The sequence below is a fragment of the Copadichromis virginalis genome, linkage group LG12, assembly GCF_057382275.1.
Source record: "Copadichromis virginalis isolate Kocher_CV1m ecotype Utaka linkage group LG12, C_Virginalis_male_GT1.1, whole genome shotgun sequence".
NCBI lineage: Eukaryota > Metazoa > Chordata > Actinopteri > Cichliformes > Cichlidae > Copadichromis > Copadichromis virginalis.
Window position 1 is genome coordinate 11,199,401 of NC_140629.1, and position 17,720 is coordinate 11,217,120.

At 40.8% G+C, this 17,720-nt stretch overlaps 1 protein-coding gene across 1 annotated transcript in view; it reads right to left on the bottom strand.

Moving 5' to 3' along the window:
• Positions 1 to 387: 387 nt before the first annotated feature.
• ppm1f (protein phosphatase, Mg2+/Mn2+ dependent, 1F) overlaps positions 388 to 17,720 on the bottom strand; it is a 55,402-nt gene continuing 38,069 nt past the window's right edge. Inside the window, exon 8 of the mRNA XM_085474727.1 lies at positions 388 to 689. Coding sequence (XP_085330853.1) covers positions 421 to 689 — 269 coding nt within the window. The 3' untranslated portion in view covers positions 388 to 420. The remainder of the gene's footprint in view (positions 690 to 17,720) is intronic.

Here is a 17,720-nt window from a genome sequence, read left to right on the forward strand (position 1 = left end):
GCTGCCTCCGGAGTCCCACAGGCTAACCAAGCCCGATAGGACTCCTTCTTCAGCCTGGTGGCTCCCTTCACCTCTGGTGTCCACCATTTGGTTCGGGGATTACCACCACGGCAGGCACCAACCACCTTGCGACCCCGCCTCTCGCCCTAGGACTGAGTTATGTTGTACTGGAAGCTGTTATTACCACAAACATGCAGGCCAGTGGTGGGGGTGGGCTATTCTTGTAAAGCAGCTTTATTTTTATGACATTTTTTATTGTAACAACCAACGATTTATACAGGAAAATAATGACTATTAACAAGATTGCCCAAACTTTTGCATCCCACTGTATTAGTATATATTGTCATTAGTATAATATGAAATAAATTCTGCATGTGTCAAGTCGTGTGCCAACATTTGCTGTGTAGTAGAACTGAGACATTAGTCATTATAAAAATTTATTTGAAATAATATTAAAATTCTCACACAGAAAAACATTAAACATAAATATATAAAATATAAGTATTTACAGAGAGACAGGAATAAAAAGGACCAGCTGCTCTCCAGAGCAGGAACAAGGCTGAGGAGGAAATGCTCCATTGGAGACTGGTGTTGCCTTTTCAGGGACACCAGGATGGCCAGCTCCACCGTCGATGGACCGTCCTGGGACCCGTCCCTCATCTGCCTCGGAGCTGTCCTCCTCTGTGGGCCTGTAAAACACAGCACAAAACACAAAGAAATGAGAAGGCTGCTACTAGATTTTAATTTCAACATTGAAAAAAACCCAAAACAAAACAGGATAATTTCAGATTGGTTATAGATATTTAGTAAAGGTTATCAGTAAAGGGAATTCCACTGAGTAAGGCTGGGTCATATCATACCATTCACAGTAATACCGGTATAATGTTGACAAGGACAAGATGGCGCCTGTGTTTGGCTTTGCCACTTGTGCCGCTACAGCTCGCTGGTATAGTTTTATACTGGCCGCTATTGTCACTTGCAAGATTATTTTTACCGTCCTGTGTTTTGATTTTGTCTCTGCCACCAATACTTATGATCGGGGCATGATGTTGTATATCAAAGATTCAATGGAGAGCTACTGTGACAGCTGGGACAGTTACAGGAAATTTTTCCCTCCACCCTTTGTGTGTTCCTCACCTGACTGCATGTTACAATACATATCGGTGGGATTTAACACGAAGAAAAGAAGAAGTAGGGGAACCAGGGCCGGTGTCCAGGTTCGACTGAGAAGGTACTGAAGATTAGCTTCTTGCATGTGGGAAGAGTCCCGGTGCCTACAACCAATTTATCTACTGTCACCTGGTGCCGACGCTACACTTCAGTTCCCAGCTCGGAATCTATGGTCTGATGGCCCCATGTTCACTTGGCGTCCCTCCTTCGACCGCCGTTTTTGTTGTGGTAAGGACTAATTCAATGGTTCATGCAGCACCCTCTGGTGGTGGTGCCGTGTGTATTTGTTGTTGCAGCTTGGCAATAAACGGAGTCGCTACGTTAAGACAGAGCTGTCCCAGTCTCGTTAATGGTGCTGCTATTATAAACCTGAGATCTACCAAAACATGGTGTCAGAAGTACTCTAGAGGGAAGAAGAACGTCACGAAAACGGAAGCTTTCTCACCGGAGAGAACTCGCCCTGCAAGTTTGCATTAACAGCCACAGTAGGAGCTAAGCTAACAAATTAGCAAACGCTAACTAGCATCTTGCGACTAGCAGCATGACAGCCGAGCCAGCAGCCTTCCAAGTATCACCGCCGCCGAAATTTGACTTTTCAAAGCCAGAAGAGTGGCCGAAATGGATCCGACGCTTTGAGAGGTTCAGGATAGCATCCGGACTCGAGCTACAATCGGACGAAAACCAGGTTAACACTCTGATATATACAATGGGCGATGAAGCTGAGGACGTGATCACTTCGTTGAACCTGACCGAAGAAGAGGCGAGTGAGTACCACACTCTCAAAGACAAACTCGAGGCACACTTTGTAGTCAGAAGAAATGTTATCTTTGAACGTGCAAAGTTCAACCAAAGGCAGCAAGAAGCAGGAGAGACTGCAGACGGGTTTATTACATCCCTATATGCCTTGGCTGAGCATTGTGGCTACGGGGCGCTGCACAGTGAAATGATAAGAGACGTGGACTGTGCCACAAACCACAGAGAGGAACGTGAAAAGCCAATGCAACCGCTGTGGAAAGACACCCTTTCACAGCAAGAACCTGTGCCCAGCCAAAGAGGTACTCTGCAATCAGTGTAAAAAGAAAGGTCACTATGCAAGAGTGTGCAGGTCTGGGGCAGTGGGAGAAATACGTGCAGCAGGTGGTGACAGTGAAGAAAGGGAGGTAGCATTTTTGGGAACAGTAGCCTCAGAGAGAACTGAGGATGCGTGGTTGACTAAAATAAAAGTTAACAATGTAGACTGCTGGCTCAAAATTGACACAGGAGCGGACGTAACCGTATTGCCTGAAAAAGAGTACAATGCTCTAGCACAAAAACCACAGCTGCAACCCACAGATCTGAAACTGTATGGGGCGGAAATGTCTCCACTAGCCGTTAGAGGGACATTTACTGCTAACCTGAGCACTCCGAGCAAAACTACAGTACAGCCTGTGTATGCAGTAGCAGACCTGACGCAAGGGTTACTTAGCCGCTTAGCAAGTGTAGCACTTGGATTAGTGGCCAGAGTAGAAGCAGTGTCACTCACTTCGGTAGAGGCAGTAAAGCAGCAGTTTCCAAAACTATTCAGCGGGTTAGGCCGAATGGAGGGGGAATACAAAATTGAGCTTAAAGCAGACGCTAAACCATTTGCCCTGTCAACCCCAAGAAGGGTCCCGTTTCCCCTGTTGCCCAAAGTCAAAGGAGACCTTGCTCGTATGAGTTAGGTGTAATCTCCAGAGTAGAGCAGCCTACTGACTGGTGTGCAGGAATGGTTCCAGTACCTAAACCAAACAGAGATGAAGTGCGTGTGTGCGTGGACTTGACCAAACTAAACAATTCTGTGAAAAGAGAAAGACACATGTTGCCATCAGTTGAGCACACCCTAGGACAGCTAGAGGGCGCAAAGTTGTTCTCAAAACTCGATGCTAACTCAGGGTTTTGGCAAATACCTTTGTCCAAGCAGTCAGCTCTTCTCACAACCTTCATCACACCATTCGGAAGGTACTGTTTCAATAGACTCTGTTTTGGCATATCCTCAGCCCCTGAGCATTTTCAAAAACGAATGTCTCAGCTTTTGGAAGGGCTGGACGGTGTTGTCTGCCAAATGGATGACATTCTGGTTTATGCTGACACACAGACCCAGCACGACAAGAGGCTGGTTGCAGTCCTCGAACGGCTCACAAAAGCAGGGGTGACATTGAAAAGTGAGAAGTGTCAGTTTGCAAAGACCTCAATCAAGTTCCTCGGACAGATCATTGACACTACAGGAGTCAAAGCAGACCCAGAAAAAGTGAAAGCGGTCAGCAACATGGAGGCACCCACCGATGTGGGTGGAGTGAGACGATTCCTAGGAATGGTTAATCATCTAGGCAAGTACCTTCCCCACTTAGCAGAGAAAACACAGCCGTTGAGAGAACTACTCAGTACCAAAAAAATTTGGTGTTGGAGTGAGGCTCAACAAACAGCGTTTGACAACATTAAGGCAGAACTGAGTAAACCACCGAACTTGGCACTCTACAACCCCAAAGCACAAACAACAGTATCAGCTGATGCATCCTCCTATGGACTAGGAGCGGTGCTACTTCAGAAACAAGAGGATGACACAACCAAGCCAGTGGCCTTCGCTTCAAGAGCATTAACCCCCACAGAACAAAGGTATGCTCAAATAGAGAAGGAAGCGTTAGCCATAACCTGGGCATGCGAGCGATTCTCTGATTTTCTTATAGGCATTGAGTTCCATGTTGAGACAGATCACAAGCCTTTAGTACCACTTTTGGGCTCCAAGAACTTAGACGAACTGCCACCACGAGTACAAAGACTGAGAATGAGATTAATGCGGTACTCTTTCACCATCTCACATGTCCCAGGCAAACACATCGCAACTGCAGACGTGCTGTCCAGAGCACCAGAAAAAACTGTTTGTGATGAGACATTAAGAGACGAAATGAACCTGTATGCACATCAGGTGATTTCAGGTCTTCCTGCAACAGAGGAGAGACTACAACAAATAAGAGAGCAGCAAGACAAAGACGAAACACTGAAACAAATCAAACTCTACTGCAGGAACGGCTGGCCGGACAAACTCAAAATACCAGGTCCATGTTTCCCATACCACCAGCATGCAGGGGACCTGACTGTTGAAAATGAACTTCTCCTAAAAGGTATGCGTATAGTTATTCCAAAGATATTACAGAAAGATGTTTTGACACGACTGCACACAGGTCACCAGGGCATTGTAAAGTCCAGGGAACGAGCCAAGCAGTTGGTATGGTGGCCAGGACTGAGCTCTCAACTACAACAGCTGGTAGCAGAATGTGAGACATGTGCAAAGGTGAGACAGCAACCCAGAGAAACACTCATGCCAACTGAGTTTCCTACATGGCCGTGGGAGTTAGTTGGTGCTGATATTTTTGAGTGGAGTAACAGCCAGTATTTGGTTGCAGTGGACTATTTCTCACGATACATAGAAATAGCTAAGCTGTCCTCTACCACATCAGCAGCAGTGATTGACCACTTAAAGTCCATATTCGCATGCCACGGCATTCCAACAGAGTTAAGGTCGGATAATGGTCCACAATCCTCCTCAGAACACTTCCAAAAGTTTGCTTCAGAGTGGGGCTTTGCCCACACCACTTCCAGCCCGAGATTCCCTCAGAGCAATGGTGAGGCTGAAAGAGCAGTGAGAACAGTAAAGAGCCTTCTACAGAAAGAAGGAGACCCATATCTTGCTCTCATGGCATATCGCGCCACACCACTTGCCAATGGACATAGCCCTGCAGAGCTTCTGATGGGGAGGAAACTTCGTACCACAGTTCCCATACTTCCATCCTGCCTCAACTCAGGCTGGACAAACATCACTAAACTGAGAGAGAGAGAAGGGAAGGAGAGAGAAAAACAGTGGAAATGGTTCAATTACAGACACAGAGCACAAGACCTCACTGGACTACACCCAGGAGATCAAGTTTGGATCACAGACATGAAAACAAATGGGACTATATCAGGCAGAGCAGATACGCCGCGGTCTTACCTTGTTGAGACCCCGAGGGGGCTTCTACGTCGAAACAGGAGCCATCTCATCACACTAAAAGGGACCAAGACTGAACCAACTGAACAACAAATCCCTGTCCTGCCAGAAAACAGCAGCAGCCCTGTTTCAAACCAGGTTCAGCAGTGTCTTATACCACCAAGTAACCAGTCTACTGAAAGAAGATATCCTACAAGAGACAGAAACCCACCGAGGTACCTTAAGGACTTTGATTTAGGTAGAAGGTACTCTCGAGCACCTGAGTGACCAGCCCGGGGCAGAATAATCCCCTCACTCAGTTGAAGGACTGGGTTGTCTACCCCACCTTCATAGTTGAATAAGTTCACACAGTTAAATAAAATAATAGTTATAAATTAAGGCAATAAATGTTTGTTACAGATTTGAGTTAATGTAACAGCCTTGGAGTATCCAGCTACAAGTTAAGTTGCAGTGATTTCAGTATTGACATAAATGTGGATTAATACAGAAAACATTATAGTTTATAATGTACTCAGAAGGGGGGATGTTATGGTAAGGACTAATTCAATGGTTCATGCAGCACCCTCTGGTGGTGGAGCCGTGTGTATTTGTTGTTGCAGCTTGGCAATAAACGGAGTCGCTACGTTAAGACAGAGCTGTCCCAGTCTCGTTAATGGTGCTGCTATTATAAACCTGAGATCTACCAAAACAGTTTTGATGGCAGAGTTGATGGATATTAGCTTCTGCTAGCCCTGAAGTCCCCGCCCGGCGTAACAGGTGTAGAGGTGCGCACAGGTGTTTAATTCGAGTGCCACTTCAGTCAGCTGTTGACTGCACCAACCAAACGTCTTCAATCAGGTTTGCCCTGCTCAACACTCGCTCAATCACAAATCGTTTATTTTAAACGATCTTTTTATAAAGGAATCTCTCAACTTCTTGTGTTTAACTGAGATGTGGCAACAAAACATGGATTATATACATCTGAAGGAAATTTGTTCGACGTCTTTCGGGACGTGGCGGAGGTCTCGCTGTTGTGCACCAGGACAGATTCACATGCAGACTGATGAACTTGGATTCTTTTACTTCATTTGAACTTCAGATGATCAAGGTCGGCTCTTTGCGCACCTTTTATTGTATTTTAATCTACCGACCTCCTGGCCCTGCCGGAGTCTTTTTAACTGAATTTAACGACCTCCTATCATCCATTATTAAATTAGAGAAGGTGGTAATTTTGGGAGATTTTAACCTTCATATTGATGATGCATCCTGTAATATGGCTGCTGACTTCATGACTATCACAGAGTCTTTTAATTTTATGCAGCATGTTTCTGGCCCTACACATGTAAAGGGTCACACATTGGACCTTGTTTTCTCCTTGGGTTTAAATATAAATGACATTCGTGTGGAAAATGTCCATGTGAGTGACCATAGCTGCATATATTTTAACTTGTCGTTTTATTTGGATCCCCCGGCTCCCAAAATAACGATTGAAAGGCGAATCATAAACCAGAACGCTGGCAAAAGGTTCTCTGCCATGTTTGACGCTGAAATGACTTAGAATGATTTGGACTCTCTTGTCTCATCCTTTAATAACCAGTGTAATTCTACTTTAGACATGGTGGCACCTCTGAAAAAAAGTACTGTCCTACGTTTGAAATCTCATCCTTGGTTAAATGAAAACATTCGTAATTTCAGGAGATACTGTCGCAAGCTAGAACGTTTGTGGAAGGCTTCCAAGCTTGAGGTTTATACGTTACACCTTAAAGAATCTATCCTCTTGCTAAATGACATGTGGAAAAATGCCAGAGTATTTTTCATACCTCATAGCTTCAAAAAAGAAAGATCCTAAATTCTTGTTTAAAACAATTAAGAGTATCGTTTCTCCTGATGCTCCTTGTGCACCAGTTCACTCAACGTCCGAATGCAATGAGTTTATGAGCTATTTCAGAAATAAGGTCATTGCCACCAGGTCTAATATCTCTCCATCTTCTCAATATCAAACTTTTAACTTGCTCTCCTCTGATACTTGGTCCTCTTTTACTCCTGTTACATTACAAGACATCAGAGGCCTGCTTTGCTCCATCTTCATTTTTCACTAGTGTGTTTGATTCAATTGGCCCCTGTATTGTGGAAATGATAAATACTTCTCTTCATACTGGCTGAGTCCCCAGCTTACAAGCTATTGTTGAGCCAATATTAAAGAAACCCCAGCTGGATCCATCTCTTCCTAACAGTTATAGGCCAATATCCAAATTGCCTTTTATATCAAAAATTTTAGAAAAAGTAGTACTAGAAAAACTTAACTATTTCCTGGATAAAAATGCTGTTATGGACACTTTCCAGTCTGGTTTTCGTAAATTGCATTCCACTGAAACGGCCTTACTTAGAGTATCTAGTGATATCTTGATGGCAGCAGACTCTGGAGAATATACAGTGCTGATCCTGTTGGATCTCAGCTCTGCTTTTGACACTGTAGATCACAGTATCATGATAAACAGACTCGAGAACTTGTTTGGGATTACTGGTGTTGTTTTAAAATGGTTTATATCATATCTGTCTGAGAGATCTTTTACTGTTTGCACAGGGCTCTAGACTAACTTTTTGCCATGGGCGTACCGGTACGCCTAACTTAAAAAAGTTAGTCGTACCGGCACAAAAGTTAGGCGAACACAAATTTTATAATAACTTATATAATATAATGTGTTTTTCTGGATACACTGTGCTTTTTCAGCATTCAAAGATTGATGACACCGTGTCAGAGCACTGGCTATGAATTTCAGAAGGATCAGGCCTTAATTTAACAGAAAAGTTAGCAATAGTTCTTTTCCTATTACAGCTACATCCACTTCTGTCGTGCCTAGGCTACTCACTAGGGCTGGGTATCATCACTGCTTTCTATAATCCATTCAATTCCGGTTTTCAAGTCCCGATTCGATTCAACTTAGCCTCAGACAGTCAGAAATATTATAATTCTGATCATTTATCAGTACTGACTTCATCAGAATTGTGAACATCACAGCAGATGTCTATGTGTGAAAGTAACTGAGAATAAAACACAGAAAAACATGAAGGAGATTTTCCTGGTCTGGCTTTTTATAGCAGATAACCTTAAAAATATTCTACAATGTTCTGCATATAAAGTTTAAATTTCTTCAGTATTGAACAACAGAAAAATAGGCTTTCTCGTCCGAGGTCATTTAAGTGAAAAAAAGAAAAGAAAAAGACAGCAGCCTACAGTGCTGTAAACAACGGTAGACTGGTGGGTAATAAGCGAATGAATAATACAGAAAACAGAGATTGGAGACGGAAACTGTTCTTGAAGTACAGAGAGAGTTAGAGAGAGCGCTAGCTGTGCATGAAGTGTGATTTTAATAGTCGTGGAAGCAAAACAGCAAAATTCATGACGACATTGATCAAATGTGAAGCGCAGTTTGCTGCTTCTTTTGCTGCTTCTTTTGCTGCTGGCTCGGTGAATTTTGGTTGGAGAGAGACAAAACCTGCAGCTCAGAATCAGCGCAAAAAGACGTAATCACAGCGCGGACCGGACGCATCAGAACCGCTAAGCTCCGACAGTGTGTCCGTCTGCGGGCTGTCGGGTGAGAAAGCCGAGGAAGACAAAGTTGATTGTGATGTGTCGAGTCATTCTGTGTTTACGTCTTTGTGTGGAATCCGTGTACCTGCTCTCATTTGCTGTTTGGTTGTTGTTGAAATGGTTTTGTGAGCTTTAATCACAAAACACAGTTATATTTAAAAGTCGATTCAGGATTTAATGAATTGATATCGCTTTATTCAAGCTACTCACCTCCCACTTCCACCTGCACTTTCAACTGGACCACGGCCAATCAGAGAGGTCCCGCCCCTTACTATCTCTGATTGGTTTAGTCCACGATAGGGGCATAATGTGTGTCTGTTGTTGACCACAGGGAAGGTTGCAGATTTTGTTTTTTGTTTTTTGCTACCCGAACAGTTGGTCGCACAGGTGCAACCGAATTTTTTTTTTTAGTCGCACCACTGAAAAATTTGGTCATATTTGCGACCAAATTGGTCGCACTCTAGAGCCCTGTTGCATGAATCATGTCACATCAGAATCAACAGTTTTGCCGTGTGGGGTACCTCAGGGATCTATCCTGGGTCCAATTCTCTTTTTACTTTATGTATTTCCCCTAGGCCAAATTATTAAGCGCTATAAATATATCTCCTATCATCTCTATGCTGACGACATCCAACTATACTGTTCCTTCAAAATGTCTGAGTTTTATAAATTGTCTAATTTAAGTAATTGCCTGACAGAAATCAACAAATGGTTATATGACAATTTTCTCCAACTAAACTCTGAAAAAACAGAAACTCTAATTATTGCTCCAGACCACATGGTCCCAGAAATTAGACAGCATATCAGCTTCTTAGACCCTTATGTAAAATCAAGCCTTAGAAACCTCGGTGTCATATTTGACAGCTCGATGTCGCTGGAGCAGCATTCTAAGCAGCTGGTCTGAAACTGTTTTTATCATTTATGGAATATTTCTAAACTCAGACTAATGGTATCAAAGCTTGAACTTGAGATGATTATTCATGCTTTTATTTCTTCTCGTTTAGACTATTGTAATGGCCTTTTTACTTGTTTTAACAAATCAGCCTTAAATCGTCTTCAGACTCTGCAGAATGCTGCAGCACGTCTCTTAACAGGCACCAAAAGAAGATCGCATATCACTCCAGTCTTGGCCTCCCTTCACTGGTTGCCTGTAAATTTTAGGTTTCATTAGGGCTGCTCAATTAATCGAATTTTAATCACGATTACGATCTGGGCTTTCAACGATCATTAAAAATGACTGAGCCGATTATTAGCCCCTCCCTCATGCTTTACTCTCGCGCTGCTCCGTGTGGCAAATCAAGCGCACTGCTCTGCATTTCGAACACGCGTCACAACAATTAAGAGGACCCGAGGGAAGCTCGGAGAGCTAAGCAGAAGTTATTTGGAGAGGAGTGGACTGCCGTTGGTTGAAAAGAGAGGTAAAAAAAAAACAAAAAAAAAAACTTCAGTGGTGTGGAAACATTATGGGTTCGTGGAGTCAGACGTGGATCAAGTAGACACAGTGTGTAAACTTTGCTATGGTGTCGTAGCTGCACCACAGAGCAACACTGCAAAGTTTACATTTTTCATTTATTTCTTATATTGCAAACATTTGCACTGTTATCAGTATTTGCACACTATTTTATATTATTTTTTAAAGTCATTATTCAATACATTGTTATTGTTAACCCTTTAAAGCCGGTCAGAGCAGCATGCTCGTTTTGTATAACTATTTTTAAATCCCTGTAGAACCTGAACCGCTAAGCTAGCACAATAAAATTTTTTCCATATGAAACCAGAGGAGTTGTATTTACATCTTATGCCCTCAGCTTGTCCTAGGTCACGGTTTCCTTCCACATATAGCTTTGCAAAAATTGCATAAAAAGTGCTTGCAGGAACAAAAACATAATATTCCAGAAACACGCTTTGCCGATCTGATCAGCTGTTCTTAACACTTCCCACATTGAAAAAGACATCAACACGAACTATCGCAAGTGACGTCATTTTCGCGGAAAATGTAGTTTTTTACTTGTAGGCCTTAGAACTCGAATTGCGCTGCTGGAAATAGTTTATTTTGATGCACATGCTTTGCAAATTTGCATCATAGGATTGTTTTTTTGTTTTTCCTGCAGTATATAAAAATTGCTGTATCTCCAAAAATAAAACTATGAAGACACTCAAAATAAATTTCCTGTTGTTGTAAACTATTTTTTGCAACTTTTTTGTATTTAAAGTTTTGAGGGATAAACCTCTTAAATTTCTCCAAGTAGAAATATATGTAAAAAAAACAAAACAAAAATGATTTTCAATTTTTTTGTAGTTTATTGCACTTTTTTGCAATTAATGTAGTTACTATGGACTTAATACATACACATTTTTAAAATATGGGTTATAACAGTTGTATTGATGTATAGCAACTTAAAATGCTCCCACAAATGGCACTACAACATTTAAAAAAAAAAAAAAAAAAAGCTCTGGCGGACTTGGTTCTATGGTAGGTCTTAAAGGGTTAAATAAATATCGTCAAATAATCGTGATCTCAATTTCAGTGAAAATAATCGTGATTATCATTTTTGCCATAATCGAGCAGCCCTAGGTTTCATTTTAAAATTTTAGTTCTAAACTTTAGGGCCCTACATGGTCAGGCTCCTCAATATTTATCTGACCTGCTGAAACCACATGCATCTTCTCGGGCTTTAAGGTCATTAGATCAGAGACTGCTGGTGGTACCGCGCACTCGTTTTAAAACTTGTGGTGATCGGGCCTTTCAGGTTGTGGCACCACGGTTGTGGAATTCTCTCCCACTGTCTCTTCGTTGCACGGACTCCATTGATTCTTTTAAGAAACAGCTGAAGACATTTTTATTTAGAAAAGCATTTGATTAATTTCTTCTTATGCTGTTTTTATAGTTTTACATTGTTTTATTTACTGTTATATTGTTTTTATATTCTCATTTCCTTTGTGATTTTTATCTGTGAAAACCGCTATATACTTACTTACTTTTACTAATGTTGGGCAACGATAAGAAAATGAAATATCGCGATAGAATATGGGTAAAACGCACATGCGCAGTGCCTTTGTTTTCATACGCACATGGCGGAAAAAGTGTGCCGGCAACAGAGAATGAGAAGGGCGAAAGCGGATCGTTGAATGAAACTGATGAATCAGAATTGGTTTGTAAAAATGCTGAAACTTCAGTGGTGTGGAACTGGTTTAGCTTTCGTCCGTCAGATACACAACAAAGCACTAGTTTTGGTAGCGCATGCTAGCGGGCTGTCGTTATTACCGTGTTGTTTGGAAAATACGGCACACTTAAAATCAATCCTTTGTTTTTTCTGAAAATCGACAGTGCCCCTTATAATCCTGTGTGCCTTATGTATGACTTCTGGTTGTGTTTACTGACCTCAAAATGATTTTATGTGGTACACGGCGCTGGAAAATCTGTCACGTTTTAGTACGACTTTGCTAAGCTACGAACCCGCACCGCATGATGGATTGTCGGAGCATTACGGCTATCGTAGGCAGGAGCCTCGCGGAGTGATACGTACTGTGCTTCAACATAATATTACCGTATTGTGTGTGTATAACCTCTTTTTAAGTTTTGTGGATAATAATATCCACAAAACAAAACTCTTCCGGGAAAACATCTGATTTAATGACATGTGAATATGCTGAGGATATGTCGGCCAATTTCCACTGGAAATGCCTTTTGGTTAAACTGTCAGCAAGGAATTTGCACTGTTACATTTTTATATAACTTTAATGCACATAAAAAACAGCTGCTTGTTTACGTGAAAATACATTGATGGGGTTTTTTGCACTAATAAAGTTGTGGAGTTGTAAAGCATTTTGTCTAGTGTCAATTATATCGTCAGTCATATTGTTAGCGCAAATTTTCAAATGTATATTGTGATAAATATTTTTGGTTATATCGTCCTGCTCTAGACAAGGGTCACTCCCATGCAAGTAATTAAAATGTTGCTTTGTCATTTTGTAATCCAGATAACATTTTATTATTTCTTTTTCATAGTTTGGCGAAAAAGGTAAAAAAAAAAAAAAGATACAAGGTGATAGCACACTTACATGCCTCAATTACAAATACAGCTACACTTGCATCCAAATCAGATGTCATAATTTTTAGAAGTGTGAGCTTCAGACTACAGGAGCAACTCTTCCTGGAAAACATCTGATTTAATGACATGTGAATATATGTTTCGTCACCACTTTAGTATTTTAAGGTACATTGCGGAGTTTACTGGGACTGGGGTTTTCCATCAGCATGTTTCTTTCAATTTCATTTCCTCTTCTTTAGCTGTATTGAGGAATCTACTGAAAATTAAAAAAAAAAAAAAAAGCTGCAACATATATTGTCAGTGTCATTTTCACAGAAGCAGAAGTTAGAAAACAACATGCCGAGTAAGCGACAAAATTACAGTTGTGTTGTGACTGAGCATAGAGGTTACTTCATGACCAGTGTTGGGAAGGTTACTTTTAAAATGTATTCAACTATACCATACCAATACCAACTAGATTTTTAAATCTTAATATAAAATGAGTAACAGTTGGGATGACATTATGTAAGGCTGCAGTTTTTGCAGCACTCTGGTATAAAAAACTATTCCGCGCGTATATAAAACAGGTCCCCGGCTCCGAACCGTAGTAAAGGGACCTCTGGCTAATTCGTCGGGTTCCGTGTCGGGCTCGTAGCCGAAAACTAGCTTTACTTTGTTGTCTGGGTCAGCTTTGCTAACAAGAGAAAGAGAGAGGCGTTGAAAGGCTGCTCCAACGGAATTTATCGTTTCGGAGGAAAACGAACACAGCGTACTGTCGAGTCTTAATAGCTTACTTACAACTGGGCTCGTCAGGCTCTCTTTTTGGCTGCAGTGGTTATTATTATATTTACATGTTTCCATCTACCGTTTGTGGTCGGTGACAACTCGTACTTTTCTTTCGACTCTCCTTTTTCTCCCTCCCTTGAGCTCACATGGCAGTCCATTCTCCCTGCAGCATGGACTACACTGCCAATGAGGCTACATAATTTAGGGTTATTGCCTGTAACACTCTAACACTCTCTGATTGAGACACATGCATTAGAGCCTCGTATTGTGTGTTTTGTTTGGGTTTCCACCGGCGTCGAATTACCAAAAATAGAGAGAGCCTAGCCTAACATGAAACAGGAAAATACCGTGTAATCCATTTATTTCAACAAAGTAACTGTATTCTGAATACCACCCTTTTTAACGGTAATTGTAATGGAATACAGTTACTCATATTTTTATTTTAAATACGTACATGTAGGGCTGGGCCATATTATATCATTCACGGTACAATGTTAGACAACGATACGAAAATAAAATAATGCGATAGAATATGGGTAAAATGCGCATGCGCAGTGCCTTTGTTTTCATATGCACATTGCGGAAAAAGCATGGCAGCAACGGAGAATGAGAAGAGGGAAAGCGGAACGTTGAGTGAAACGGATGAAACAGAATTGGTTTGTAAAAATGGTGCAACTTCAGTGGTGTGGAACTGGTTTGGTGTTTGTCCGTCAGATACCCACCAAAGCACTTTTTTTTTTTTTGTAGAACGTGCAAGCAGGCAGTCGTTATTGCCGTATTTGCCGGACTAAGGTGCTCGTAAATCTGGGTCCAAAACTCCGTCCGCTTGAGGTCCCAAAGTCAAACGAACACTGCGGCATCACTGAGAGTTAAAAACAGGCTTGTACGATATAATGATATATATCGGATGACGATATAACAGTGTCTATCGTTTCATTTTATGCTATCGTTTGTTTCGTGGTGTCGCAAAATAAACTGTTTATGGCAATATTTTTTCATCGTTTTGATGGTCACTGTAGTGGCTATATTAATTTCTTAAAGTTCTCTCTTTCTCTTATATTTTATATAACCACACTACGGAAAGACAAGCGCCTGGTTTTTATGCGTTGTCGTGAGCAGCAATGACGGTAAAACCATCACGTGTCCGGTTGTTTATTTTCCACATAAACCTTTCACAATAAAGCTCCAGATCCTGTTGAGACTTTTCAAACTAAACTGAATTGCGTGAAAGAGTCTGCAGAGTGCTAAAAAATAAACCTTGGACTCAAACATTAGAACAGGCTTTTCCCCACAGCACGCTGTGTAATAAATACTCACAAAGAAAATGGCGACTGTTACAAGTCATGTCTAAAAATGCATCCTTTAATGCATCGGTTATAACACTCGACTCCAGGTACATGACGCCCAGCTGGAAACACTTCACGCAAGTCGAGGTGCCCGAGATTCACAGAATTTACAGAAAACGTTAAATCTTTGTGATTTATATCGTTATCAGGACGATAGATGTCTTATATCAGGATGTGAGATTTTGGTCATATTGCACAGCCCTAGTTAAAAACTGTCTAAATTCTTTCATTTTTAATAAAACGAACAGCATTGCTGCTTTACCAGGTGTAACAATTAAGTTTAACATCCAGGCATCCATGAAAATTTATTACATTTAACAGAGTCAGAAGTTAGCATGATATAGCATGTTCTCACTGAAAGATTTCTGAAATTATTAAAACGTACAGCTCTGCTATAACTTCCAACATAAATGAAGACAGAAAACTAAACAGCAGTGACATTTGTAGGGTTAATGAAGTTGGGCTAGCTGGTATATAATGCTGTGCTACATGATCGCTAGGGACACAGCTATGTTAGCATAACATAAACAGTGAAGCTGCAGGATGAATGCTAACATTTTTCCACTCGATAAAAGTTAACGTGAGGGTTCCTGATGGTTAGAGACAAATGCAATCGCATGGCAAGATGCTTTAAACTAGTGATGTGTCGGTCGCAAACGAAACGGCTCTTAGAGCCGACTCTTTGAAGTGAGCAACGTAAGCCATAAGGAGCCGTGTTTTTTTTTTTTTTCTCTCTCTCACACTTTTCCCCCCACTTCACTCCGCACGCGAGCCCTGTGCTCTGCGCTGGGCAGAGTGGTATGGCGTTATTTTTGTGCCACTATTCTGAGCGCATGTAAAATAAATTGCAGCTGTAGGTGTTGCAATTGGCAAGGCAAACCTAGACTTCAGAAAAATAATTGAGGCAATTCATTTACATGGGATCAAAATGTGACTGAGATAGTGATGCAAAGAATGAAAAATATTACACCAGAATAATAACAAGATGCAGCACGATGGTTAGTACTGTTACCTCACAGCAACAGCAGTCCTTCTGTGAAAATCTAACCGGAAATCTTACTATTTTCTATTAGTCTTTTTGTTCACTTTTGACTAATTAGTGGTGTTATGAAGGGACACTGTATCAGCTGAGAACCATAGCTAAATTAAAGCTACTTGTATTGCTTACGAAGAGTGATCCATGCATATCAAATACTGGAGTAATACAAGTCCTTGCACATAGAGCTGTCACATACCGTCAGGTGTTGCCTACAGTTGGTTCATATGCTGAACTTGTAAACAGAAAAAACTCAACAGTTGCACCTGATGAAATACATACATTTTTAGACAGTGAGATGACTTTCAATTTGAAGATGCAACTTCAACTATTTTGCTGGTAATAACTGAAATGAGCAAAGAAAACCAACAGCCTATTTATGCAAGATAATTCATAATTTTATTGAGGAGGGTTATATTGATTGGGTCTAATTACTGGGGTGGGTCATAACCCCCCTAAACCACCTTGGAAATTACGCCCCTATTCGTATTGCATATATATGTGTGTGTATATATATATACATATATATATGTGTGTATATATATATATATATATATGAAGAGATAATGAAGAAATGGCTCACATACACAGCTTCTGAATTAACTTGATATTTCATTTCACAATATATAGGCTAAACTTTCTCAACAGCCCCCTTAAATGTAAGCTGAGAGTGTGCACAGTATAAATAGTTTTATTTCAAATCTATTTTGCTGACACACAGAGTCAACACTGAAAATTGTACAACATTAATGAATTACTATGTACTCGCTGTGTAGTTCAAAAGTACAATGTTTATTGTGACTTTAAATAAAGGTACCCTGACTTTAAAGCCTTCTGTTTCGTATGCTTGACATTTGTGGTATGTGATGAATTAGTAGTAGTAGCATGAAAGAGCATAGAAAAAAGTGTTTGTGTGAATGAGTGTTCAGATAGAGTAAAAAAATGCTATATAAGAACCAGTCCATTTACCATTTGGTAATCTCAGTCTGGTGAATACATTTTTGTAACTGGAGTGGCTTTCTGACATGAACTGCTGTGTTTTTATTGAGTTAGTTCGAAACTTTTACAATCTTGTTCATAGACACCACCACGTAAAATAAATTGCACATGTAAGTGTTGCAATTTGAGGAGAAATTTATTTTAAGTGAAGAAAAGCTAAATTTGAGTGAACAAAATTCATTGCTGCGTGCAAAAAAATGTATTTCTGTGTTTGCTATTATCCATACACACACAATAGCAGCCCCTGTCACTCAGTTTTTGCACTTGTGCTCTCAATATTTCTGCCTGTGCGCGCTCAACTCTTTCTGTACACCGTTATATTTGTGCCACAAAACCAGCCAATCACAGACTTGGATGAAAAAAAATCTGATTGGCTGTTTTGGTCTCCAATCAGCTCGAAATGACAAAATGCAATATCCCAGAATCCATTTCGTCCAAAACTCAAACGAGGCAGTGGCGGAGGAACACAGAGTGGCGGAGTTTGAAATATTACTCTTTCCGGGTCACAAAATAAACTTTTAAGATATTTTCATGCGAGAATAGTGCTGTGTAAACTTCAAATATTTGCTTGATTTATCAAGACATCACATATTTGCATAAGTGCTCCCAAAAACAAAAACCAGGGGGGAAAGCCTTTCTGCAGGATATTTGTTTTCTTTAATCCTTAAGCCTAACAAGAACATTTGAGAAAAAAGAAAAAAGAAAAAACCTAAACAGACAAAGTGGAAGGCCACAGTCAGAGGTCAGCGTAATCACATAGATCTACATAGCTGAGAAAATC